Here is a 27,732-nt window from a genome sequence, read left to right on the forward strand (position 1 = left end):
GCCTGCGGTAAGCAAACCATTTGACCGAGTGCTTGCACATTTTTGGCCTCATACCAAACGTTTTTGCTGTGCAGTAAAACATTTACACTGTCGACAGAAATAAAATAATAAATTTGCAAAAAAGGTGACACCATAACATCCTCATTTATTTTCCTACAAAGGACAACAGACAAATCTAGTAATGATCAGCGTGACAACCTCTGCAGGTGGAATGTTTACACGTGCGGTCATTGACCTAAACGACAACGGGACACAAACCGAACGGACACTTACCCTCAAAGAAAACACCCCCCCTCCCCCACTAGGACCACCGATAAGCCCAACCTTCTTCAATATTGGCACATTACTCCCTTCCAAGGTAAAGGAGTGTGTCCTCCTACTATATACAAGCGACATGCAACCACTACTGTCTTTATAGAATTTGGGCCTACATATATTCTGCATGTTCCAATAGGGGATTAAATAACCAAAGAGTCTCTGAAGGAACCTGTGATCTGACAGCTGTTCTGGGAATCCCTGATAAGTACTCAAAAGGACACCTGCTGGTAATTTTTTCTTCTTCTTCAGCACTTTATCATCACATATGATTGTTTCATTGTTGGAAATCTGGTTTTGTCGATTCTGAACGTCTACTTTGCTTTTTCGAGAGGAGCCAACATGCCAGTTGGATCAGTGAAATTGCAAAGTATTAAAAAGCTTGGACAGGAGAATCACAGCTATGAGATTACGGACGAAGGTAAATCAAATCCAATCATCAAAGAGGATTTCAGTTGACTCTTAATCATATTGTAACACGTTTTCTACATTTTGCAGAACCAGCTGGCTCTTACATGTACGTATTATGCTTCATTGTGTATTTTTTTATTTTTTTTTGGTGTGGGCCACTCTTTGGGTACATTTTGCTGCTGCTTTGAATGAATTTTTATTTGAACGTACAGTACATTGTAAGAAAGAGTCCTTCGGCAACACAAAATTCACTTTAAAGGACAACCGACATCTCCGGACAAGTTGTGTCCATACTTTGTAAAATGGCTTCAAATGACTTCTACTGAGCGTATTTTAATAAGATTCCACCGCATATAGCTATATTTTACGTTTTAAGACTCGCTCTGAATATTCAGGAAGTCTTCTTTTTAAGTTGGTGACGTGTCCGTACGTGACGTCACGAAAGAACCGCCCCCTGACCGAAAAAAGACACATTGTAGCAGTCCTTCCATCACGTCAATGTGTTTTGCTGTACGTTTGGTCTGAGAACCGTGTTGCACCCAAAAGCCGCCTGAAGAGGGCATCCAAGCTCCATATAAGGAAACCTTTTCGACATTGTATGTACATCGCAAGCCACAAAAATACTGGAGAAGTTAACACAATTCGATGGTGTGCCGACTTTCCAACATTTTGCCCCTCTTCGGTCGCTGACAATAGACCACTTACTCACTACTGCAGATTACAATACAGTACAATACAATACAATACAATACAATACAATACAATACAATACAATACAATACAATACAATACATATTGATTTATATAGCGCTTTAACAACAGATGAAGGTGTAACCAAGTGGTTAACATGTACAACTATCATATACAGGAAATAAAGCAGTCACAAAGATAGTCGAATGCACCAGGGAGTAAAACTAAGATCAGGTCTGAAATATGCTGAGTCAAATGCCAAAGAGTACAAGTGAGTTTATAGTTATATACTTTCCCTAATGGCTTGTTAAAGACCTTTTTTCTATTTTCTGTTGGATTGACACAATGTAAAGTTCAGTATTGTTTTTTTATACAATTTGCTTAAGACTCAATACAATTGATTAAGTAGTTGTTGCTGATCATATAATTTTCTGTGGATTTGTTTTTTGTCTCTATGCAGGACAATGTCAACTTCCAAGGAGAAGGAGAAGTGAGTAGATCAGTTTCAATCAGGCTCTGATATTTCATCTTAAATATCAGTGTCAGGCCGTGGATTTCATCACTAGGCCTTCAGTAGTGCTATGTCTGAATCAATCCAAAATGAAAAAAGTGTGGTGTGATTTACTACAAGTCCACTAGTGTTCAATTAGCCAGGAAATAATTGACCGACTGATGTCAATTTTTTTTTTCTTGAAAAATCCGACTTGAAAATGGCTTTAACAGTAAATTTGCAACCAAATTCATTTCTTCTCCTCCTTCTGCCATTGTGGGTTGACAAAATTGCTATTAAATCATAACAATATATTTGCTTATGCAGCTCACTACCGATACAGTGTGCTAGCTCTGGCTAGTATGCCTTTGTCACTAGCGGCTTGTGATCATAGCAGTTTTCATAAACTATGATTGGAGAGTCACTAGCCAATCACAACTCTGACGTTGACCAACGCCTTCAAGAAGGCGTTGGTACCCCTTTTGGGTTGCCAACTCGAAATCGGATTGGTAAAAGCAGCAGTTTGATTCACACAATTGATGCGACACAGAACTGAAGGTGTCTGGGTAGATTTCGGTCCCTGGTTACAAATGATGGCTGAAATGTGATTGGTTAAATGCCAGTTATCATCAGGTATCTAGCTATCTACAGGTAGCTATCTGGCTGGCTAGCTATCTGCAGGTATTTAGCTATTTACATGTAGCTATCTATCCAGCTACCTAGCTATTCACCTACCCACCCATTTACCTAACTAATCATTTAATCAATCATTTATTATTTGTTTATTTATTGAATCATTTATTTACATTTGTGGCGTGAGTTTGTGTTACGTCCGGGTTGAGTGAACGTTGGCACGAATGGCTGCCGCTGCTTACCCGCAGAAAAATACATAAATTATCCAGTGACTGTAAAGTGTCCTTGAGAGTTTTGAAAGGCGCTTAGGACAACAAAATGTATTATTATTATAAAATACAAAAACACACATCTGCAAACAGCGCAACGGGAAAAGTAATGAAAGGAAGCTAAAACACAATTTGGAAATATTTAATAAGAATTTATGGAAAAAAATATAATTAACATGAGTCAGATATTTTGAGGCCAGCAGAGAAGGCTTTGCAGGCCTCGACGTTCCGCCACTTCAAATAACTTACATACATACTTGTATTTACTTCCAAACAGAGGACAGGAGACAAAGGAGCAACCTGCAATTAGAGTTGGCTTCTTCCAGTTGGTAAAAACACGATGGCGTTCATATTTCAGCTTTTCAATGTCAGTATCACTCATGCAAGCAACCTCTTGAATGCGTACGTATATCCAGTTCCGCTTTGCCACATGCAAAGAAGTGTTGATGATGGTGGTGGGAAGCATATGCGCCGTGCTCCACGGCTCCGCCCAGCCCCTTATGCTGCTGGTGTTTGGCCTGCTTACCGATACGTTCATCGAGTATGACATTGAGCTGAATGAGCTGAGTGACGAACGGAAGGAGTGCGTGAATAACACCATCCAGTGGACGAAGAACTACACTGACACATTCGCAGGCGTGAACCAGTCACACTGGAGCTCTATCAACTATTCAGAGTGGGCAACTTTTGCGCCGTTGAGGAACAGGTCGTGCGGGTACGTATGTTGGTCATGGGGAATCACAAGGTTGTCTGGTCAATCACTGAAATATTTCATGCCTGCATTTTGATTTTCAGGATACTTGACATCGAATATGAAATGACCAAATTTGCCTTCTATTATGTCGGGATTGGAGCAGCCGTCTTCATTCTGGGATACTTTCAGGTTTGTAACTTAACCTTATATCAATTATCATCTTGGAGCGCTTTTTCTCCAGCAGAAAGTTGTTTATGATCACCAACTCTTGGGGCTCTGTTGTCATGACCACCGTATGCGTAGGAGGGGCAAATAAACCTCGTGAAGAGACGAGTAGAACAGGGAGTTGATACTTTTGCAAACAGAGGGAGGTTTCGCAGAGGTTACTGTAGCAGTGAACACCACATACATCAGACATCGGTCTTGTCCAATCTAAGCCGTTCTCATTCGTCGAGTGATTAGCACAGTGCAGAGGTCGTGAGTTCAAGACCTGGTCCAGCCTCCGTGTCAGGATTCCAAAAACATGCATGACAGGCTGATTGAACACTCCAAATTGTCCTTAAGAGTGACTACGAGAGCGACCGGTTGTTTGTCTCTGTTTGTCCTTGCTGGCAACCGATTCAGGGTGTCCCCTGCCTAGTGCCCGAAGACGGCTAGGAAAGACTCCAGCAACCCCCGGGTGTCACGATCTGGTTGGCGGCCCCGTCTGCACCTGCACAGGTGTTGGACGTTCCAATCAGTGGCAGTTAAAAGCTAGCAACCACTCAGGTATAGGGCCAGGGTTACCAGCACAACTTTAGTTCTCAGACGAAGCTCTTCAGATGAGGAGCGAAACTTCAAAGATGTACAGAGGACGGCTGAAGAAACCTTTTCCTAGATGGACCACTCCTGTATGACTGCACAGACTTATGAACAATGAACATTTGCGCTTGAATGAAAATCAGGATACGCCACCTTTGGTGCCCTCCAGCAAATGTGCTATCTAGGAAAACAGAGCACGAGCTCTCCCATCCTCGGTCGAATGTAAAAATAGTACATCAAATCTGTAAGAGAATGACTCCAGGTGGATTGTTGTGTTCCTTTTGCATTTGGTGTTGTGAACTGAAACAACCGGAAAATGAACAAAGTTGTCAAAGCCAGAAGAAAACAGGAAATGTGAAAACATCCTTGAAATGTTGGTCAGGGTTGAGGTCTTTCTTTGCAACTGTGGCGTTCTTTTGCGCGCACTCCCGTCTTATTTTCAACAGCCTTATGTATGACAGATCTCGCTATGGGTGAATGCTGCCGCCAAGCAGATCCAGCTCATCAGGAAAATCTATTTCAGCAAAGTGATGAGGATGGAGATCGGATGGTTTGACTGCACCTCGGTGGGAGAGCTCAATACACGCATGTCTGAGTAAGTTGGTCACAGCGAAAGGGTCATTTTGTCATGGTTGGAGAAACGTTCTCACTACATCATGTCTTGCCTGTGACTACGCAGTGACATCAACAAGATCAATGACGCCATTGCGGACCAAGTCGCCATTTTTATGCAGCGTTTCACCACATTTGTGTGCGGCTTCTGCGTTGGCTTTGTGAAAGGATGGAAGTTAACGCTTGTGATTGTGGCGGCGAGTCCACTAATTGGCATTGGAGCTGGCCTCATGGCTCTGGTGAGACTCCGCCTTAACATGCTATCACTTTCAGATAAATGAAAAGTCCTGTTGGTTTGTGTCAGAGATGTTTGTTCGGACACTGTGAACAAAGGTTCAAATGCAGGAAGATTGTCTTTTACTGCCGGCAGGGGATGTAGCCATTCATGACCGACGCCCAACCGCTGCAGAGGTCCACATTGTGACACTGCGACCCTGCGTCTGCGACTGCGATATATATATATATATATATATATATATATATATATATATATATATATATATATATATATATATATATATATATATATATATATATATATATATATATATATATATATATATATATATATATATATATATATATATATATTCCGTTCTGACAAAAAGGTCGTAAGTCAAACGTTCATAAGTCGAGATCCATTCAAAATGGCCGATGTGACATTTACACTACAGGATAGTATACGATATCAATCTGTTGTTTTTATGCAATGTTTTCTATTGAATACTATAATATACCAAATATAATTTTGTGTAATGCTGTTATATTCTCTGATAAGATAGCTGTATTGCATCAACCCATATTTACAGTATAAGAGTGCAGTTTTTTTTCCACATGTGATTATTGAGAATTGAGAAGCCTGACAGCAGTCAGTAGGAGTGAGCTGCGATACCTCTCCTTCTTGCATCGCGGGTGTAACAGTCTCTGGCTGAAGGAGCTACCCAGTGCTGTCAGGGTGGGCAGGAGTGGGTGGGCGGGGCTGTCCATCATAGCGTTTAGTTTAGCAAGTGTCCGTCTGTTGCCCACTTCCTCCAGAGAGTCCAGCTAGCAGCCCAGGACAGAACTGGTGGTGATGCTGCCTGACCGGGCAGACAATTCCATAGTGGATGGCCGAAGCAACCACAGAGTCATAGAAAGTCTTTAGAAGGACCGTCTCGAGTCTTTATTCTACCAAATGCATCGCAAACACCCTGCACCGGAGGGGTCCCAGCCGTAGAATTTTAAAAAAAAAAGGGTCTGGCGGTCGTAACTCGCATCGGTCGTAAATAGGATGTTACCTGAGTATGGAAAAAGTTTTAAAATACACCATTCATTGGGGGTGCGCTTTATACTCCGGTGCGCCTTATACACTGGAAAATATGGTAGCTTTCCCAGCTGTACGCTATCGAACTGAAATGTACCGCAGCACTTGGTGGAAATTCATGAGAAAGGCTTGGCTCAACATCACTTGACTTCTTTGCTTATATTTTGGATCCAGTTTGTGGCTAAGCTGACAGGCATGGAGCTTCAGGCCTATGCTAAAGCTGGGGCCATTGCAGACGAAGTCCTCTCTTCGATTCGGACGGTGGCTGCTTTTGGCGGAGAGCAAAAAGAAGTGCAACGGTATAAAATCATATGCTGAACAAAAATATTAATGCAATATTTTTGGGGGTGATATTTTTTATTTTTATTGTTATTTCCTTTTTGTTAGCTACCTTGGCCCCCTGTGATTTGTTGGCAATCAATCCAGGGCGTACGTCATTTCTCATTGTAATCAGCAGGGGAAGTTCTCCTGCTCACCGAAATACAGTGAGACCTCAACTTACGAACTTAATTAGTTCCCAGACAGAGTGTGTAAGGCGAAAAGTGTGTATCACAAAAAAAAATTCCCATAGGAAACCATTAAAATGGGAATAATCCGTTCCCGGGTTTCCATAAAATATACTTTTCAACTAAATAAGCCTTAAAACTACACACAACATACCTTATTCTATGTATAATAAATGTGCTATTGTATTGTAATGAAAGAAATACACTGCATTATATCATGAAGTCACTTTATTTACATTTGTGATGGAATGGTGTTGGAGGTCGAAGGTCAAAGGGAATTGCTGTTTGGAAAGAGAGGCGCATTACATGAGGACTGTAATTAAAGAAATAAACTGTGCTGTAAAATAAAGTTTTATTTACCTTTTTGATGGTCGTTGATGGTTTATGTGGGCCGTGGTGGGTGTGTATTATGAAAATAGTGCTTATTATAAGGTTTAATTTTCATATAATTGACGTTTGTAAGACGAAAAGTTTGTAAGTTAAGGTCTCACTGTATGTCCTGAAGGACGACATTTTTGTTCGAAACTTCATGGATGGATGTTATGTGTTAAGTTGTCGAGTAAACTGTCTCTTGTTCCCTCCAGGTATGACAAGAACCTTGTGTCAGCACAGCGCTGGGGAATTCGAAAAGGTTTGATCATGGGATTTTTCACCGGATACATGTGGCTGATTATCTTCCTGTGCTACGGCTTGGCTTTCTGGTATGGCTCCAGTCTTGTGGTAGATACGGAGGAATACTCACCAGGGACACTTCTGCAGGTAACACCTCCTAATGCCAACCTAAAAATGAGGAACCCTAGGCTCTGAAAAATAAAACAAAGAAAAAAAAACTACGTTAAAAAAATTGGGTCAGTCTGAGCATTCTGGTTCAATCTGCATAGTGGCCATAATGATGCCAAGACCTAGCATGACTACACAGGAACACCTGGAATATTAACTCATTCACTGCCAGACATGCAAAAAATGCCAAAATGCCAAACATGTCCACTCCAGTGCCAGGGTTTTTGTCATTGTCACTCGAATTCCAAGACACACTGAATATTGTTTAAGGACTACATAAACATTCAATGCAGCATTAAAAACCGTAGACTCTCTTCTTTCATCAGAAAAAAAGAGTAAATTCCTAAATTATATGGGTCTGGAAGGCAATTTTCTCGGTTGGATACAAAGTATTTATGTTTAGCGATCCTATTAACACATTCACTCCGAGACGTGCAAAAATGTGCCCATTCCAGTGCCATTGCCACTCAAATTCCAGAACCCACAGAATATGTATTGAGTTTTAGGACTATATAAACATTCAATGCAGCGTAAGAAACCTTAGACTATGTTCTTTCATCAGAAAAATAGAGCAAATTCCTAAATTACAGAAGATGGGTCTGGAGTTATTTGAACTTGAAATGAGGGCAGCTGTCCGAAATACAATGCAATACATACATATTGGTTTATATAGCGCTTTAACAACAGCTGAAACTGGAACAAACCGCTAACATGGACAAAAGGGAAATTTTGCCCCCTTGTGGAAGGGAAAAACATTGCCAGAGGGCTCCCCAGTGCCTTATCAGCACCCAAACAAGAAAAAAAAACATCACCTGAACAAATTCTGGAATGGCGCTCCACGTCAAATGTTCAATTCTCAAATACATTTGTGAATGGCAGTGAATGAGTGAAAACATTTCTGGAAATTGTGCATTTTAGCCAAAACAATAATCATGTGACTCCATTAATATTTTGCTGCTGTTATTACATTTTCATTAGATTTTCTTCATTGGAATAGTATCAAATGACAGAGTATTGAAGTTTGGTTTTTTTTTAAATTCAGTCATGTTCAATATGATATCTTGACCTTTGATTGCTCAATCTCGTTTTGTTCACAGAATGAGACATTACAAAAAATATCAGGAATCATATTCGATGGGTTTACTTTTGGTACTCTGGTTTTCTCCCACATTCCAAAAACATGACAAGTGGTTTGAACACTTCGAATTGTCCAGCACCCACCTGCGACCTTTCTGATGATAAGGCAGATCGGAAAACGGATGGATGGGTTATCTAGCTGCGGTTTAACAGAATTTAGCTATGTGAATTTGCCTCGTGTTGCAGTTAGGTGACAAAGCCAAATTGATCCGCTGTAACAACAAGCAGCTTGCAAGGACGTTAATGTTAACACAAAACAAATGTATCCCCTTACTCCTCTCTACTAGAGTCAGTAAGACATTATTTGAAGAATATAATGAGTCATTTAAAATTACTTACATAACTTTTAGTACTTTCATTCAGGTTAAATCATGGATAGAAGCATTATGGACTTATAAAGGAGTTCAATGTAATGCATGTATTTTTAGTCGTAATTATTAATAGTTTTTAACGTATACTTTTGCTGCGTGGCTCATTAAAAAAAAGCTCTCCTATTACTGGTCCTTGAGGAGATGGATAAAACATTGAGCCACAAAAGTTGCCCATCCCTGTAATGGGTCATTACATTTTCCCTAAGGTCTTGTTAAATTTTAATATCTGCTACAGTACTGTGATGACGTTTTCTTTTTACTTGTTAAAACTGTAGCTGGTATATACCCTTAAAAGTATTTATCTTGTTCAGATGTTTATGGCAATTGGTATCAGGCAAACTATTTAAAAAAATGCAATTGAGCATTATTTTCACTTTGCATAGATTTTACAATGCTATTACTTTTACAATGTGTTGCCGATATTTTTTGCCTTGCCAGGTTTTCTTTGGTGTTCTGATAGCAGCCATGAATTTGGGACAGGCATCACCATGTCTGGAAGCATTCGCCGCAGGTCGTGGAGCTGCCACGATCATCTTTGAAACCATCGAACGTGTAGGAAATGTTCTAATATTGACATCTATCAAAGTTGATCTTTTGTGTCTTGAAGAAGTGTTTTTTTTTTGGACTTCATCAGGAGCCTAAAATAGACTGTTTATCCGAGGCAGGATATAAACTCGATAAAGTCAAAGGTGACATTGAATTCCACAACGTGACATTCCACTACCCTTCCCGGCCGGAAGTGAAGGTATTAGACTGACTCTGCATTTGTGAATTTGTACCGATCTGTCATGGTGAAGAAGGAGCTGAGCCAAAAGGCGAAACTCTCAATTTACCGTTCGATCTACGTCCCAACCCTCATCTATGGTCACCAGCAATGGGTCATGACCAAAGTACGAGATCTGCGAAACGGCAGAAATGAGCATTCTCCATAAGGTTTCCGGGCTCTCCCTTAGAGATAAGGTGAGAAGCTCAGTGTCAAGCAGCTTCTCCTCCACATGAGGTGGCTCGGGCATCTGATTAGGATGCCTCCTGGACGCCTCCCTGGTGAGGTGTTCCAGGCATGCCGCACTGGCAGAAGACCTAGGACACGCTGGAGAGACTATGTCTCCCAGCTGTCCTGGGAATGCCTCGGGATCTGCCAGGATGAGCTGGAAGCTTCCCTCTTGAAGCTGGTGACCCCACAACCCGACCCGATGGATGAATTTGTGTCTTTACAACAAAGTGATGAAGGTACACTGCTGACTGTGCTGCTGGGTCTTTCTTTTGCTCAGATCCTGGACCGGCTCAGTGTGATCGTGAAGTCAGGCGAAACCACAGCCTTTGTTGGGGCAAGCGGCGCCGGGAAAAGCACAGCTGTCCAACTCATTCAGCGCTTCTATGACCCCAAAGAAGGCATGGTAGGATCAAGATGTACATTCACACCCTGCTATTGATGCTTGTAGGGTCTGAATATTGCTTTTCTCTTCAACCTTTGTTTGTGCCATTAAAAAAACACCATCTCCTCAGGATGATAAATTGCTAGATGGTCTAAATAGCCTCATTTTCACTGCATTTGAGAAATCCACTTTTGTCAAGCACTTTACTTCTGCAGCGGGAAGTACAGTAGCCTGCTGTTGTTACGATCTATCATACTTTTGTGTGTGCGATGTACTTTGGCACCATCACCTGGCAATTTCAGCTCATCTAGCTTCGGTCGTCTCAGGTAACCCTGGACGGTCACGACATCCGCGGTCTGAATATCCAATGGCTGCGCTCGCTCATGGGCATCGTGGAGCAAGAGCCTGTGCTGTTTGCCACCACCATTGCTGAGAACATACGATATGGTCGACCAGGCGTCTCAATGAATGACATCATCAATGCCACCAAAGAGGCCAACGCGTATAACTTCATCATGGACCTGCCACAGGTGGAGATCAAATCAGCGTTTGGAGGACCTGCGTGATGTAAATCTTATTTTCTGTTATTTCACAGAAATTCGACACGTTAGTGGGGGAGGGTGGTGGACAGATGAGTGGCGGCCAAAAGCAGCGCATTGCAATTGCCCGGGCACTTGTCAGGAACCCTCGCATCCTGCTGCTTGACATGGCCACCTCTGCTTTGGACAACGAAAGTGAGGCTGTGGTACAAGAGGCCTTAGATAAAGTATGTCTGTGCTCTTTTTAATCTGCGTTTTATATGGCATTGTTTTACAACTTCCGTTGCATACTACATTTACAGACGCTCCTCTACTTACGAACATTCGAGTTACGAACAACGGTACATATGAACATTTTTGTTGGAAAATATGTGGTATTCTCTCCAGTTGTATATATCTTTATACAGCATATATTTTATTACATGTTTATTTTTTAGTAGAAACCAATACTGGTTACTTGTACAAGCCTTAAACGTACCTATATAAACCTTAAAGGACAACCGACGTTTCCGGACAAGTTGTGTCCATAATTTGTTAAATGGCTTCAAATGACTTCTACTGAGCGTATTTTAATAAGATTCCACCGCATATAGCTATATTTTACGTTTTAAGACTCGCGCTGAATATTCAGGAAGTCTTGTTTTTGAGTTGGTGACGAGTCCGTATGTGACGTCACTCAAGGAACGCCCCTGACCGAAAAAAAGGACACATTGTAGCAGTCCTTCCATCACGTCAATGTATTTTGCTGTACTTCTTTGGTCTGAAAACCGTGTTGCACCCAAAAGCCGCCAGAAGAGGGTGTCCAAGCTCCATATTAGGAATTTATCAGCCTGTGGAAACTGATTCTGATATCGATAAATATTCAATTCAATGTAACCATTTTGAGGTTGTGTTTCTGGTATTTCAACACCCCAGCCTTCTTCCTTCCCTAAAATACATTTTCTGACTGTCAATGCCCAAGGTACGCATGGGACGGACCACCATCTCCATCGCCCATCGTCTTTCCACGATCAAGAACGCTGACGTGATTGTGGGCTTCGAGCACGGCCAGGCAGTCGAGAGGGGCAAGCACGGCGAGCTTCTGGACAGAAAAGGGGTCTACTTCACTCTTGTTACTTTACAGAGCCAAGGGGACAAGGCACTTAATGAGAAGGCTCGGCAAAGTAGGTTGCACACTCAGTGATTCCCGCAAACATGTTTTCCTTCTACTCAACAATCCTGATCGATCTCAGTGGCTGAAAATGAAGATCCACCAGAGAAGCTCAGCCTGTCCAGAGCTGGCAGCTACCGGGCCAGCATGAGGTACTAACCCAACCGCTGGACAATTTGTACACATTAGCTTGTTCTGGTAGTTTAGGAGGCAGGATTTGATCTGAACCTACTTCGGATGTGACATGGGATGCACCCTCGATCAATCAGGACGGACACATAGATTTTAATCCATTCACTGCCATTCACACATTTATTTGGGAGTTGAAAATATGACGTAGACGGCCTTTCCCGAATTTGCTTGGGTTTTGTTTTTTCATGCTTGGGTGCCGATAAAGCACTGACCTCTGGCAATGTTTTTTTCCCTTCCACAAGCTCCATTGTTGTCCTCTGTGGAGAAACACTGAGAAACACTGAGAAACACTGAGAAACTGATTGCCGCATGAAACTTGTCGCCAGTTGGGACCATAGCATGGAACACCGGATTTGGAACCTTGCTAATGGTGGCTAGGCTACCTAGGAAGGACATCAAGCACCCCTCTTGATGTCCTAGAAAGGCCTAGAAACACGTGGAAAAGAACTCCATCTTCAGTTTCACCTCAGAAGAGACTTTATTATGATTTAAGGATTGGAAGGGACGCTATTCTTGCCTTTTTTTGCTTGCTAATTCCCCCTGAAATCCTGTATTAAAATCTTTGTTTGCATTCAAACTTGTCGCCCATTGCACCCCTTGTCCTGCCCCGCTGAGAGCTAGCCTCTCATGACATCACAATATTTCCAATTGAACCACAGCGAAAGTCATCATAAATCTTCTGTTATTAAATTCCTCATAGAAAAGCATGAAACAGAACAATCTAATGTACCCATTGACAGTTTTGGGCTGATACACACTTGTTTTACAGAGCCTCCATCCGCCAGAGATCTCGATCGCAGCTATCCAACCTGATACCGGATTCTTCTGTTTCCATTGCCGGAGAGCTAGGACCCAGAGCCTACACTGTGTCTGAAGTCGACAAATCTAAGGTGGGTGCGTGGGTGCTGGGATAGCCTTGAACTATGGGGGTAAATCGCCATTGCCTGCATTCTCTTTTCCTCCATGCTGAATATTCAGAATGCCATTCAAGAGGAGGAGGAGGAAGACCTAGTAGAGCCAGCGCCGGTCACCAGGATCTTGAAGTACAATGTTCCAGAGTGGCCTTACATGCTTTTTGGATCTTTGGGAGCTGCTGTGAATGGAGGAGTCAACCCTGTCTACTCACTTTTATTCAGTCAAATATTAGCGGTGAGGTTACACTACATTTTCAACTGTGAAAACTGTGTCTTTTCCAGCGCTTTAAGAATGATGGAACAATTTCTAGAGGGAACAAGGGCAAGTGGTCAGTTAATTTTGCATTTGTGTGTGTGTGTGTGTGTGTGTGTGTGTGCGCGCGTGTGCGTGTGTGTGTGTGTGTGTGTGTGTGTGTGTGTGTGTGCAGACTTTCTCAGTTACAGATCCCGTTGCGCAAAGAAAGGAGATTGATGGCATCTGCCTGTTCTTTGTCATGGTTGGCGTTGTCTCTTTCTTCACACAAATGCTGCAGGTAAAATAACATTTTATTTTAGCAAAAACTGCTTTGACCCAAATGTATATTCTGATTGTTTTGCCCTCTGAAAAAAAATCTCTCTCTCTCTCTCTCTCTCTCTCTCTCTCTCTCTCTCTCTCTCTCTCTCTCTCTCTCTCTCTCTCTCTCTCTCTCTCTCTCTCTCTCTCTCTCTCTCTCTCTCTCTCTCTCTCTCTCTCTCTCGCTCTCTCTCTCTCTCTTCAGCCAGCTAACCATCCATATATATATATTTTTAAATCAGATTTATTCCTTCTTATTGAAAATAGCCAGAATTGTAATAATTCAGCACTCGGAGTACACTCCTCTGGTCCCCATGGGTCATTTTTGATCACACAAGGGATATTGAACATGTATTGCTTCCATATGTGTGGGACTAGCTTGGAAAAGGCACTTTTCATGCACCCACATGTCATCATGTGGTGCATGATGAATGTGAGATCACCTGCGCTACTTGCATAAAAGTGTGTGTTTATCTTCAGGGCTATGCCTTTTCCAAGTCTGGAGAGCTTCTGACGCGCAGATTACGTCGCCTGGGCTTTCATGCCATGCTTGGTCAGGAGATTGGCTGGTTTGATGATCACAAAAACAGCCCTGGAGCACTGACCACACGACTGGCGACCGATGCCTCGCAAGTTCAAGGGGTGAGGCATAAACCAACAAACAAAGACAGACAAAGAAATAAAAGATGACATTTTAATCTCTTGCATCAGATTGATCAGGTTCCAATTTTAAACAGTGTTCTATAAAGTCAGTACAATAAGAAATGATTCAAAAGGCTACACATCCTTCTTTCCTTAAAGGCTACCGGCTCCCAAATCGGCATGATAGTCAACTCTCTGACCAACATTGGGGTGGCCATCCTCATGTCCTTCTACTTCAGCTGGAAGCTCACGCTGCTCATCCTGTGCTTCCTACCCTTTATCGCTTTGTCAGGTGGTTTCCAGGCCAAGATGCTTACTGGGTTTGCCAAACAAGACAAACAAGCAATGGAGGCTGCAGGACAGGTCAGTCTCCAGTTAGATTGCTACTTTCATTCCTTTCATCACTTTGCTGCTGTGAAATGTAAATTTCTCCACTGTGAGACGAATAAAGGCATATCCAATCCAAAATCCAATCCAATCCAATACAATACAATACAATACAATACAATACAATTGAATGAATGAATAAAGCAATACAATGCATATTGATTTATATAGCGCTTGAACAGCAGCTAAAGCTGCAACAAAGCACTTAACATGGACAGGTATCACATGCAGGAAATAAAGCAGTCACAAAGTTAGTAGAAAGCAACAGGGAGTGAAACAAGGATCAAGTCGGAATCATGCTGAATCGAATCCCAAAGAGTACACGTGAGTTTTGAGTCGGGTTTTCAAGATGGGCAGCGAGAGGGCTTGCCGAATGTTCAGTGGCAGGTTATTCCAGAGAGTGGGACCAGGAACGGAAAAGGCTCGATCCCCTCTGAGCCTCCGTTTAGTATTTGGCATATCTAATAGTGTCGGGTCTGCAGCCCTGAGGGGAGGAGAGGTGGAAGATCTGGTTTAGAGATAAGGAGAAGTGCGAATCAACAGAAATTTTCCAGCCTCTTCTCTTGCCTGAGACCGTTGCTTAGACAACACAGAAACACCCTTGGCCACACGTAGCAATGGTCGACTTAGTATACTGGTACTGGGACGCTAAGTCACACAAACGCACACCTCGTTCGTGTTTTTCGATGATCTCCTTCTTCTGCTCGACCGTAATTTTCTTTTATGTCCTCTTCGGCTTAACACTAGCCCGTGGTAGGGTCTTTTTTGGTCCCATAATAGCACAAGTACAACCGTAGCTGTGGGGTTAGTTCGTCCGGCGAAAACTAGTTTGTATTCCGAGATTATATTCTCGCAAATGTAATGTTCGTGAGGCGAAAAGTTCGTGAGCTAAAGCGTTCGTAAGATGAGGTATCACTGTACTGTACTTACAAATATGAAAGTTGAACACATTGTTCTGAAATCCAAATACATAACATATCCGCATGTGGTATTTTCATTCTACATCACACTTTCACCTTTTTTATGGACTTTGCAGATTTCAGGTGAAGCCCTCAATAACATTCGCACCATCGCTGGTCTTGGCAAGGAAAGGAATTTTGTGGACAGATATATTGCGCAGCTGGATGCTCCATACCAGGCAGCCCGGAAGAAGGCTAACGTCTACGGGGCTTGTTATGGTTTCGCCCAGTGTGTTGTCTTCTTGACCAATTCTGCATCCTATCGGTTTGGGGGCTACTTAGTACGTCAAGAGGGACTCCATTTCAGCTTGGTGTTCAGGTACGTGATATTTTTGTGTGGAGTGAAAGGCGCAGTATAACTATGCACATCATTTGATATTTTGTGATACTTTCACAGGTAGAAATAGATACAAAACGATGCATTTTTCTATTATACAGGTTGAATTTGACATAAAGCTGCGTTTGTGTCTTTGTGCGCCATTGTGGGATGGAAGTAGTCTTTTCCTGGAGACCACCTCACAATACCAATCGTGCATCCTAAGTGTGAACCCTCAACCCTAAACCCAATAGTGACAGGGATACTATTAAAATATTTTTTTAAATAACAGTGGATATAACTCATTCAATGAATTAATTGCTTCAATGATTCAGAGGGATTATTACCATGCTGATGTCAAATATATTAACTAATTCACTCCCAGACATGTGCAAAAATATGTCCACTCCAGTGCCAGGGTTTTTGTCATTGCCACTCAAGTTCCCAGACCCACAGAATAATGAGTTCATAAACATTCAATGCAGCATAAAAAACCTTAGACTCCCTTCTTTCATCAGAAAAAAATAGTTAATTCATAAATTATATGGGTCCTGAGTTATATGAGCATGAAATGAGGGTGGTTGTCCAAAATACAATGCAATACGTACAGATTGGTTTATATAGCTGGAACAAAGCGCTAACATAGAAAAAATGGAAATGCTGCCCCCTTGTGGAAAGCAAAAAGCATTGCCAGAGGTCATAGCTAGCGCTTTATCGGCACCCAAACAAGATAAAACAAAAGCCGAACAAATTCGGGAATGGCACGCTACATACTATTTTCAATTGCTGAATAAATTTGTGAATGGCAGTGAATGATTTAATAAAATCTGGTGACATCCACCAATACACGTGTCTGTCAAGCGCTGAATTTGTCCGCCTCTGCCCCGTTTAAATCAACCTAAATTGTCCCATGAGCTTGATCTGATTTTTGCAAGTCTAAAGTGTTAGTAAACACATTTGTCGATATGCGCGACTGGAAGGGAAACGTAGAGCATCTATCAAATTCACAAACACGAACTAGACCATTGCCCCAGTATGAAACAAATGATGCGCCCGGTTTCACGCCGATTTCACAAATTGATGAATGAGTCAGTGCCATGCGAGGAGTGTCTGGAGAGGTGCAGCATGGTCACAAAACGCAATAGACTGGACTTGTGCCTGCATAAATATGAAGCTACTCCTTCAGTCCATTTTTATACTAAGCGCACGGGTATCACTCTGCTATAATAAAGCCCAATGGAAAGCCCTTTGGAAAACAAACCAAAAAAAAAGATGGATAAACCATCCCAGATGTTTTTCAAGTATGAGCTGTTTGTCAACTGAGGAGCAGCACAGGATTTTAGGACAGACGCAGAATCTACAACAAGTAGATAGATAGATAGACACCGTATTTTCAGATGTATAAGGCGCACCCAAGAGCCAGAATTTTCTTCAAAAGCTGACTCTGCGGCTTATACGCAGATGTGCCTTATATGTGAAGTAATATTGAGCCACAACAGGTCTCACAGCGACTGTCAGCGGCCACTGACTCCATGTAGAAGTAGTGTGTAACTCCAGTTTCTACTGTAGGTACAATGTGGTGTTCCTTATATTTGGAAACGTTTTAGATATTTATATTTGTCAAATATATTTCAGTCATTTAAGGCGCGCCTTATAGTCCAGTTCGACTTTTATATGGACAAAGCTTGAAAATACACCATGCATTGGGGTTGCACCTTATACTCCAGTGTGCCTTATATGTGGAGAAAGTTTAAAAATACACCATTCATTGTGAGTGCGCATTATACTATGAGTAAGTAAATCAATCAATCAAACAACCAGTCAGTCAGTCAGTCAATTACTCTTGTAACAAAATATAGATCTGTCTAAACTTGCAAAGCTAACTAGACATTGATTGAATTCATCCATTTTTAGTTGTCACAATATAAGGAGACAAAGGAGGTCTCAACCGTTTTATGTTCTCAGATGTTCTCACAGTCCCAAAAAGCCCTGAATCCTTCATTTCTTTGTTAAAAAAGAGCACTTGTTTCATCTTGTGCAGGGTCATTTCTGCTATTGTCACAAGTGGCACAGCCCTAGGCAGAGCCTCCTCCTACACCCCTGACTATGCCAAGGCCAAGATTTCAGCTGCACGCTTCTTCCAATTGCTGGACCGAGTGCCCAAGATTAGCGTCTACGGTGACAAAGGATATAAATGGGTATGTTTTCGCAGATAGAAATGTGTGCTATGATGGCTTGTAGTGGGTATGGGAACAGGCCCCCCCTGCCCCCCACAAATCCCCAAAACAAAAAAAACGTATTGATACTTTCAACCAGAAGTGCTCATTACGTCGATCACGGTCGATCCGTCAATCTCCAATGTACTCTCTTGGTAGAACTTCCGGGTTGAGTGCACGCTGGCACGAATGGTAGCCGCTGCTCACCCGCAGAACGCTTTTATGTTCTTATCCTGTGATTCATCGATGAGAAGGTTTCTTCAGCCGTCATCTGTACAATTTTGAAGGTTTCGGACGTTTCGCTTCTTATCCAAGAGGCTTCGTCAGCGAACTAAACTGGTCTGACTGGTCGTATCGGCCCTATTTATATATCCCTAATGTCCAGGCATGGCGGCGCCGGACACAGCTATGATAGGTCACTACTCTCAGGTTGGGGGGAGCAGAGGACCCCTCCCTGTGGCCCCACTGACATATCAGGATATGTCAAACATATCAGGAGCGCACTCACTAACTGTGGGTACCCTCAGTGGTCATTTAACAAATGTCAGAAAGAAAGAATAGGGAATGAAACCAATAATTCTCAAGATACAAAAAGGAGAGGAGTAGCAATACCTTACATTGCAGGAGTTTCTGAAAAATTACAAAGAGTCCTTTGGCAACATAAAATTCCTACTTATTTCAAACCGATAAACACGTTAAGGCAAAAATTAGTGCATCCAAAAGATAGGCTACCAAATGAAAAACAAAGTAATGTAGTTTATTCCATACATTGTAAGAATGAAAATTGTAAAGAGCAGTACATTGGGGAGACTCAACAAATTCTCAAAAAAAGACTTCATCAACATCGCAGGGATAATACTAGTGGGCCTCAATCGGCAGTACATTTGCACCTAAAAGCTAGCAACCACTCATTTGACGACAATGAGGTTAAAATCTTAGCGAAAGAACATAGATGGTTTGAAAGGGGGGTAAAAGAAGCGATTCTTATAAAACAACAAAATCCTTCTTTAAACCGGTCTGGTGGGGTGAGGTTCAATTTGGATCGTTCATACAATAGCCTGCTTAGGCAAAACAGGTTAGGCAACATTCGTTATGCTGATGAGGTGATACCGGTGGGAGTGGGGGAAATAGGCCAGTCGTTAGTCAGGAATGTAGGAACAATCAGTGGGGCCACAGGGAGGGGTCCTCTGCTTCCCCCAACCTGAGAGTAGTGACCTATCATAGCTGTGTCCGGCGCCGCCATGCCTGGACATTAGGGATATATAAATAGGGCCGATACGACCAGTCAGACTTTAGTTCGCTGACGAAGCCTCTTGGATAGGAGGCGAAACGTCCGAAACCTTCAAAATTGTACAGATGACGGCTGAAGAAACCTTCTCATCGATGGATCACTCCTGTACGACTGAGAGCTTACACAGACAGACATTTTCAAAAGTGTGTTTGTATCGTCTGCCAGTTATTATTGTGAACTCGGGTAATGGCAACTCATGTACATAATTATGTTGTGTTGTGCAACATATGCGGTTATACATCAACATAAGTTGCAAGAATCCTCAATATATTCTTCAATAAATATAATGGGTCGATCATTTTGATCATTTTGCCCATTTGAAAAGTAGCTCCCATGCTGAAAAAAAGTGTGAGCACCCCTGGTTTAGATCAACAAAAAAGTTAACTTAGCCGTCTCATATAATTTTCGCTTTCGATTGTCACTGTCGGAGAGATGTTCATTTCACAATGCATAATGATGTTTTTGATAGTGTCTTTAGATACTGTACATGAGTGACTCCTATTAGCAGAATGCAGAGCAACTCTCCAGTGTTACATGCTGTCAGGAGCACTATCAAACCGATCATCATTATTTACAGAGTAGTCCTCGTTCAAAGTGGCAGTATTAAGTCAAAGTCAAAGTCAAAGTCAAAGTCAGTTTTATTGTCAAATATGCTAATATGCATGACATACAGCACAGATGAAATTAATGTCCTCTCGGACCCAGCGTGCAAGACATGCAAGGCACTTATAACGTGGCTAAAAAAGACATACAATTGACAACAGACAATACATGTAATTTCTGTATGTAAAGTGAGGTAGTGTCGTATGGAAAGTGAGGTAGTGACGTATGTAAAGTGAGGTAGTGACATATGTAAAGTGAGGAAGTGACGTACATAAAGTGACGTAATGTCGTAATTGCAAAAACAAACAACTAGAAAGGGTTGAAGTGAGGTATTGTCTAATGAGAAATAACAAAAAATAGAGTTCAGGATGATCGTACAGCATTAAATATGGTGCATGCAAATTTGTAGTAATAGCATAGTGCGGCGATGAAAACAATACCCTGCCCTATATAATTTTCGCCCACGACCAAGGACAATACTTGTCTAAATGATCCTCTTGCAGAAAATGTCAATCATGTTTGTATCAACCCCATTGGCACAGTGTAGCTCACCATACTGTCCTCCCAAAACAAACAAAAAACCTTTGCACTCCCTTTGTTTTCCACACCCCCGCCCTTCTTTCCTAGGATAACTTCCAAGGGAACATTGAGTTCACTGACTGCAAGTTCACTTACCCGACTCGACCGGACATCCAGGTCCTCAATGGGTTGAATGTGGCAGTGAAGCCCGGCCAGACGTTGGCCTTTGTGGGGAGCAGCGGCTGTGGAAAGAGCACCAGCGTGCAGCTGCTGGAAAGATTTTATGACCCCGATAAGGGCAGAGTGGTGAGGTGGCCGCCGAAAAATGCTGTGCATGATCACTGATTTCATTGGATTCACCTGCACACTCTTCTAAAAAAAAGATTGTTTTGGTTTTCTTTTTTTACCATGAGTACTTCAAATTCATCAATCAACACAACACGTGTTTCCACATCTAAATACGCTCCATGAATAAGAGAGCTAAAATGTATTACCATATTTTCCGGTGTATAATGCGCACCAGACTATGAGGTGCACCTTCAATCAATTGCATGTTTTTAAAAAAAAATGTCCATATATAAAGCACACCACATTAACTGCCATTCAAATAAAAAATATGACGTAGAGCTTTATTCCCGAATTTGTTCGCATTTTGTTTTTTTCATGCTTAGGTGCCGATAAAGCACGGCCATGGCCTCTGGCAATGTTTTTTTTTTTCTTTTCCACAAGGGGGCAGCATTTCCCTTTTTTCCAAGCATCACAACAGGGGGAAAGTAATGAAAGCAAAGCTGAAAGACAATTTGGAATAATTTTATAAGAGTTCATGGACAAAATATAATTAACATTAGTCTGTGATTCAGATATTTTTTTAGGCCAGCAGAGAAGGCCTGGCAGGCCCTGACGGCCCACCACTGCCGGACATACAGTAACTGAGGTTGAAAATTAGGACAGTCAGTATGAAATAGTTGAGGCAGATGATGATGATGGCCTATTTGAACATGTCAAACATGACTCTTTGGAATAAATGTCACGATGTGATTGATAAAGATGTCAAACCACGAGAGCTGAACATTCAACATCTCACACGATTGGTGCTCAGCTTTCAGTCAAGACCGTTTTTTTGCTATGTCTATCGTGAGGGCACTTATCTAGATTGGAGGTGGACTAATGCCAGAAAGAAATTACTGCCAAGATGTAATGGAGCTGGAAGTGCATTGCGAACTCATCGTCCCGATTCTGGGAGATTTAGAAGAGAAATCACACAGTTCGAAGGGACATTACGTTTAAGCTCATTAAGTAGATTGTGTGTCTACTCTTTGATTACAACACTGCCGCCTACTAATGGTAAAATCGATTGGCTCTTGCAGCTGATTGACGGTCGGGACTCGACTCTCGTCAACGTGTCTTTCCTGAGATCCAAAATTGGCATCGTGTCACAGGAGCCAATCTTGTTTGACTGCAGCATTTTGGAAAACATCAAGTATGGTGACAACTCACGGAACATCAGCATGGATGAGGTCATATCAGCTGCCAAAAAATCGCAGCTCCATGATTTTGTCATGTCTCTACCTGAGGTAGGTTCGTGTTTGCAGAAGGAGAGGTGTGGCAGAGTGCCTAGAGGTTAATACAGTGATACCTCAGCTCACGAACTTAATAGGTTCCCAGAAAGTGTGTAGAGGCGAAAAGTTCGTCTGCCGAACATTTATTTCCCATAAGAAACCATTAAAAATTAGAATGATCCATTTCCAGGTCCCAATAAAACATAATTTTCTATTAAGTAAGCCTTAAAGGACAACCGACGTCACTTTTTTGTTTTTTAACTGACACCAGAAAAACGTTTTATAGCATCTAAAATACCCAAAACACGCAGTATGATATTTTTAGTCAAAGGCAAAACACTAATTAAAATGACTTAAAGTGTCCAAAATCTGCAAAAAAAATGAGCTGCGAATTGGGCATTTTCAGAAAGTCCCACCCACATTTGGTGACGTCACGCCAAGACGTCTTGCATTGCTTGTGAATCAAAACAATGGTTTCAGATTCGGAGAATATGCTTTCTTGTTACACATCCAGTTATGAATATGATTCAAATAGCTCTGAAGAGCAAAGCATACATGTTTGCAATCGATTAAAGAATGTATTTGGGCCATTTTGAGGCAACATAGGGGGAAAATCTCTCACAAAAAAAGAGGCACGAAATGGCGACATCCTGTGGCCACCTCCGTTTCCACAGGCGGATAAATTCTTAAATGGCGCTTGGACGCCCTCTGGCGGCTTTTGGGTGAAACACGAGGTCCCCAGACCAAACAACTTCAGCAAAATACATTGACGTGATGGAAGGACAATGCGACAATGCGTCCTTTTCACGGTCAGCAGGCAGTCCTTTTCTGACGTCACGTGAGGACTCGTCACCAACTCAAACACAAGACTTCCTGAATGTTCACTGCGAGTCTTAAAACGTAAAATATAGCTATATGCGGTGGAATCTTATTAAAATACGCTCAGTAGAAGTCATTTGAAATGATTTGACAAATTATGGCCACAACTTGTCCGGGGACGTCGGTTGTCCTTTAAAACTACACAAACTATACCCTATTTTATGTATCATAAATGAGCTATTGGATTGGAATGAAAGAAATAAACTGTACTATATGATAAAGTCGTTTTATTTACCTTTGTGATGGTCGTTGATGAAGTTGCCTCCTGATGATATCCGAGTGAAGTTACCGTGCTTTCTCGGCGATAATACCCTCACTCACACTGTCCCATTAGCTGCTTTTCGTTAATCCAAATCAACAGAAGTTTTTCAACCTCTTCTATTGCCGAGACCGTTGCTTAGACAACACAGAAACACCCTTAGCCACACGTAGCAATGGTCGACTTAGCATACTGGTACAGGGACGCCAGAAGAAGTCAGACAAACGCACACCTTGTTTGTGTTTTTCGATGATCTCCTTCTGCTCGGCCGTAATTTTCTTTAATGTCTTCTTAGGCTTAACACTAGCCTGTGTTGTGAAGTCGGCGTGCTAACCACTCGACTACCGGGCAGCTTTTGGAACAGCTTGAAGTGAATAATTAATTCCATGCATGCTTTGGATGTTGATCTCACTGTCTGATTTGTTTTCCTGCTCAGAAATATGACACAGGCGTGGGTGCTCAGGGTTCTCAATTATCTCGTGGCCAGAAGCAGCGCATTGCCATTGCCAGGGCCATCATACGCGATCCTAAGATCCTGCTCCTGGATGAAGCGACCTCAGCTCTGGACACAGAGAGCGAGAAGGCAAGTTGCAAAATGAAAACAAAAGCAAATCTGCATTCGGCATAGCTGCTTGATATTCTCTGGTTGCAGGCGGTAGGAAGAGCTGTTCATTATTGCAATCATTAATGTCATTATTCTTCCTCACGGCTGATAGTGACTTTGTATACATTTATGCATGTTGTGTATCCGCCAGTGTAGGCACTGAAGCCGCAGGCTCTCAGTAATCAAGTTGCAAATGTGAAATTGCCACTCTTATGCCGCTCGCATGCCGACGATTTGTGTGTGACTTTGTGTCCTCGCCTCGACCGCCACAGACGGTGCAAGAGGCTCTGGACAAAGCGAGAGAGGGCAGGACCTGCATCGTCATCGCCCACCGCCTGTCCACCATTCAGAACTCAGACATCATTGCCGTCATGTCCCGAGGCTACGTGATTGAAAAGGGAACGCATGACCATCTCATGTCCCTGAAGGGCGCTTATTACAAGCTGGTCACCACTGGAGCACCAATCAGCTAAGGTAACCAACTGGAAACAAGCTTTGTCTGAGGTGACGAGGTCAAGGCAGATCAAAACAGCAAAATGTAACTTGAATCTTTTCACTTTTGTCATATTTATTTGTGTGGAAATACCCTGTTACGCTGAGAGGGTTTGATGACGCTATTTTGACACCACTGCTAGCTTATGTTTGTTCTTGTTTACCGTTTCCCATAATGTAACATGGGGGATAGTCACAAGAGAAGCATCCGAGCATCACAAAAGTGGATCATAGAAGGACTTAATACCCAGCAAAAATCCAGCAAAACATCTGGGTTTTTAATTGTATTTTTTACAGTGATACCTCAGCTTACGAACTTAATTGGTTCCCTTAAAGTGTGTGTCATGCAAAAAGTTCATCTGCCAAACATTTATTTCCCATAAGAAACCATTAAAAATGAGAATAATCAGTTTCCAGGTCCCCATAAAACATAATTTTCTACTAAATAAGCCTTAAAACTACACAAAATATACTTTATTTTATGTATAATAAATGTGCTATTGTATTGTAATTAAAGAAATAAACTGTACTGTATAATAAAGTTGTTTTATTTACCTTTGTGATAGTAATTGATGCAACAAAAAAAGAAAAAAAAAAAGAAAAATGGACATCATTAAGCAAGTTATTTCCGGGCTAATGGTATTTCCTGGCTAATGGTACCCTCTAGTGGACTTGTAGTACATCACACCACACATTTTTCAGTCTGGATTGACTGAGACGGAGCACTATTGAAGGCCCAGCAATGAATTCCACAGCCCACCACTGCTGTTGATAAAGTGCAGGTGTTTGTAAAGTTAGCCAACGGCTGCATTAAAAACAAACATGGGTCTAAATTATTCATTTATTTAAGAATCCAAATGAATATTTTAGCTGTTGGGATACCTGACAGTCAAAATTAAGTGCTGGTGTGATACAGCGACTTGTGGCAGATCAAAGGTAAAACTTAAGAGCTTTCCCATGAAAGAAGGCTCTGATATCTGATATCTCTTTGACAAACAGTGATACCTGGCTTACGAACTTAATTGGTTCCCAGACAGAGTGTCTAAGGCAAAAAGTGTGTATCCTAAAAATTAATTTCCCATAGGAAACCATTAAAATCTGAATAATCCGTTCCGAGGTCCCCATAAAACACTATTTTCTAATTTTCTAAGCCTTAAAACTAAACAGCATATACCTTATTTTATGTATAATAAATGTGCTATGGTATTATAAGTAAAGAAATAAACTGTACTGTATAATAAAGTGGTTTTATTTACCTTTGTGATGGTCGTTGATGGCTTGATGGAATGGAGTGGCCCGTTTCATCAGCATGAAACACTTGATGAGGAACGTAGCCTTCTTTCAACATCTTGAAGAATGATCCCTTGTAGGTGCTTTCTCTGCAATAATTTGACCTACTTCCTCATCAATTGTGTTCTGTTTAGCTGGGTTGGTAGCTTTTTGCATCAAGTGTACAGATGGCTAGTGCGGGTTATTTGTGGAGCCTGATTGATGGGAATTTTAACCTTACAGTCTACAATCTGCCTTTGAACTATCAAAGTTGAAACTCTCACTGTCATCTGCCTGTCTCTTTAATGTTTAAACCACCTTCCCTCACTGCTGCGTTCTTGACCAATCACGTGGCTTTAACCGACGACTGGGGGCGGGGAATAGAGGACCAAAACAAGCTGGCTTCCATTTTTTTGTTAGAAGGGGCTCGTTCGCGAACGACTCATCACTCATTGTGGCAGCTCCGTGTGTATCCCAAAAAATAGTTCGTATGCCAGGGTAAAATTTTCATAAATTTAACGTTCGTCAACCGAAAAGTTCGTAAGCCAGGGGTTCGTAAACCAAGGTATCACTGTACTGTATTTCAATGAAAGCAATAATAAGCGGGTGGATGGTGTAACAGGGCTCAGATATTTAATACCTGACCTTCTGATTCTCCACTGCATACTTCGCGGGTTGATGCTGTCAAAAGTGCAGATGTCAGAGACACTCTTATCAGTTTGTGGCAATATGTGATCTCGCCACATTGACCTCTGGGAAATTGAGTCTTTAATCGTGACATCTGCGGACCTGGACTCTGGGGTGGATTAGCATTTCTCAGATGCAATCTCATCTTGCTGCTTCTCTTCTAAATTGATTCAGCGATAGGACACTCTTTGACTTTGTGCCGCCAGAGGCTGGGTGACACATTTCTTGATAGCTGCGAGAGTGAGAGATGCCTCGGCATATTTTAGAGAGAGAATTTTCAATTGAGTCAGAAACTGAGTGCGAATATAGTGCTCCGTTGTTGCTGTACAAGCGCAAATGTCAAATTCTGAAAGGAAGTGAGGACTCCAAGCTCTCCCGGGGCTAAGTGGGGTCTTGAACTTGGCTTGTGTGCACTGCAAAATAAAATACAATAAAATATAAATCCATCACTTTCCGTTATTTGAGAGGTTCTATCTTTTTTTTACTCTAAATTATACACACCTCAAACATACTCTCCCTACTGAAGTGTGTAGTAAACGTTTGTGACAAACATTTTATTAATAAGATGTAGCAGACATGCCACAAACATAGCATTTTTTCCCATAATGCCAAGGAGTATTGGCATTTGAATTAGCTAGTACAAAAAATAATAATGTTTTTGCATTTGGCCTACATCATAATACATTGGTATGGTTATATTATTTCTGCAGTGTATGATTTCTATTTGGCATTCTTTTTATTCCAAAATGCGACAGGGTTTTGATGTGTGCATACGTTCTTACCATTTAGAATTTACTATGACCCTGCTTTAATCAGTGGCGGGCCGTCAGGGCCTGCAAGACGTTCTCTGCTGGCCTAAAAATATCTGAATCACAGACTAATGTGAATTATATTATGTCCATATATTCTTATTTAATAATTCCAAATTGTCTTTCAGCTTCCTTTCATTGCTTTCCCCCTGTTGTGATGCTTCCACATGGATGTTTTCGTATTTAAGCATTTAACCAATCACATTTCAGCCATCATTTGTTACCAGGGTCAGAAATCTACCTGGAGGCCTTCACAATCAGTTCTGCAGGCTCTGGAGGATAAAAATCAATGTCGATGGAACAGTTGCTTTAACCAATCAGAGTTCGCGTTGGCAACCCAAGGCCTGCTCAAAGGCGCTGGTCGACCTCAGAGTTTTTACAAATTATGATTGGGTTGACACTAGCCAGTCATAGTCTCAGTAGCCACGAGTGATAAGTGCATACTGGACAGAGCTAGCACATTGTATCGGTAGCGAGGTGCATAATATATTGTGTTGATTTAATA

At 41.8% G+C, this 27,732-nt stretch overlaps 1 protein-coding gene across 1 annotated transcript; it reads left to right on the forward strand.

Moving 5' to 3' along the window:
• The first annotated feature begins 354 nt into the window (after window positions 1-354).
• Window positions 355-27,706, forward strand: abcb11b (ATP binding cassette subfamily B member 11b). Its single transcript, XM_088991355.1, has 29 exons — window positions 355-545; window positions 648-736; window positions 814-832; window positions 1,877-1,906; window positions 3,086-3,137; window positions 3,225-3,523; window positions 3,604-3,691; window positions 4,765-4,898; window positions 4,983-5,154; window positions 6,393-6,517; window positions 7,309-7,483; window positions 9,451-9,564; window positions 9,647-9,757; window positions 10,284-10,409; window positions 10,715-10,918; window positions 10,984-11,154; window positions 11,889-12,090; window positions 12,160-12,229; window positions 13,039-13,159; window positions 13,248-13,418; window positions 13,612-13,716; window positions 14,217-14,378; window positions 14,538-14,741; window positions 15,802-16,043; window positions 18,082-18,238; window positions 20,778-20,975; window positions 22,037-22,243; window positions 23,803-23,949; window positions 24,243-27,706. The coding sequence occupies exons 2-29, from the start codon at window positions 658-660 to the stop codon at window positions 24,441-24,443; spliced, it is 4,086 nt and encodes a 1,361-aa protein (XP_088847481.1). The 5' UTR covers window positions 355-545; window positions 648-657; the 3' UTR covers window positions 24,444-27,706.
• The last annotated feature ends 26 nt before the right edge of the window (window positions 27,707-27,732 follow it).

Source organism: Hippocampus bargibanti, linkage group LG01, assembly GCF_051943395.1.
Source record: "Hippocampus bargibanti isolate YZ-2025 linkage group LG01, ASM5194339v1, whole genome shotgun sequence".
NCBI lineage: Eukaryota > Metazoa > Chordata > Actinopteri > Syngnathiformes > Syngnathidae > Hippocampus > Hippocampus bargibanti.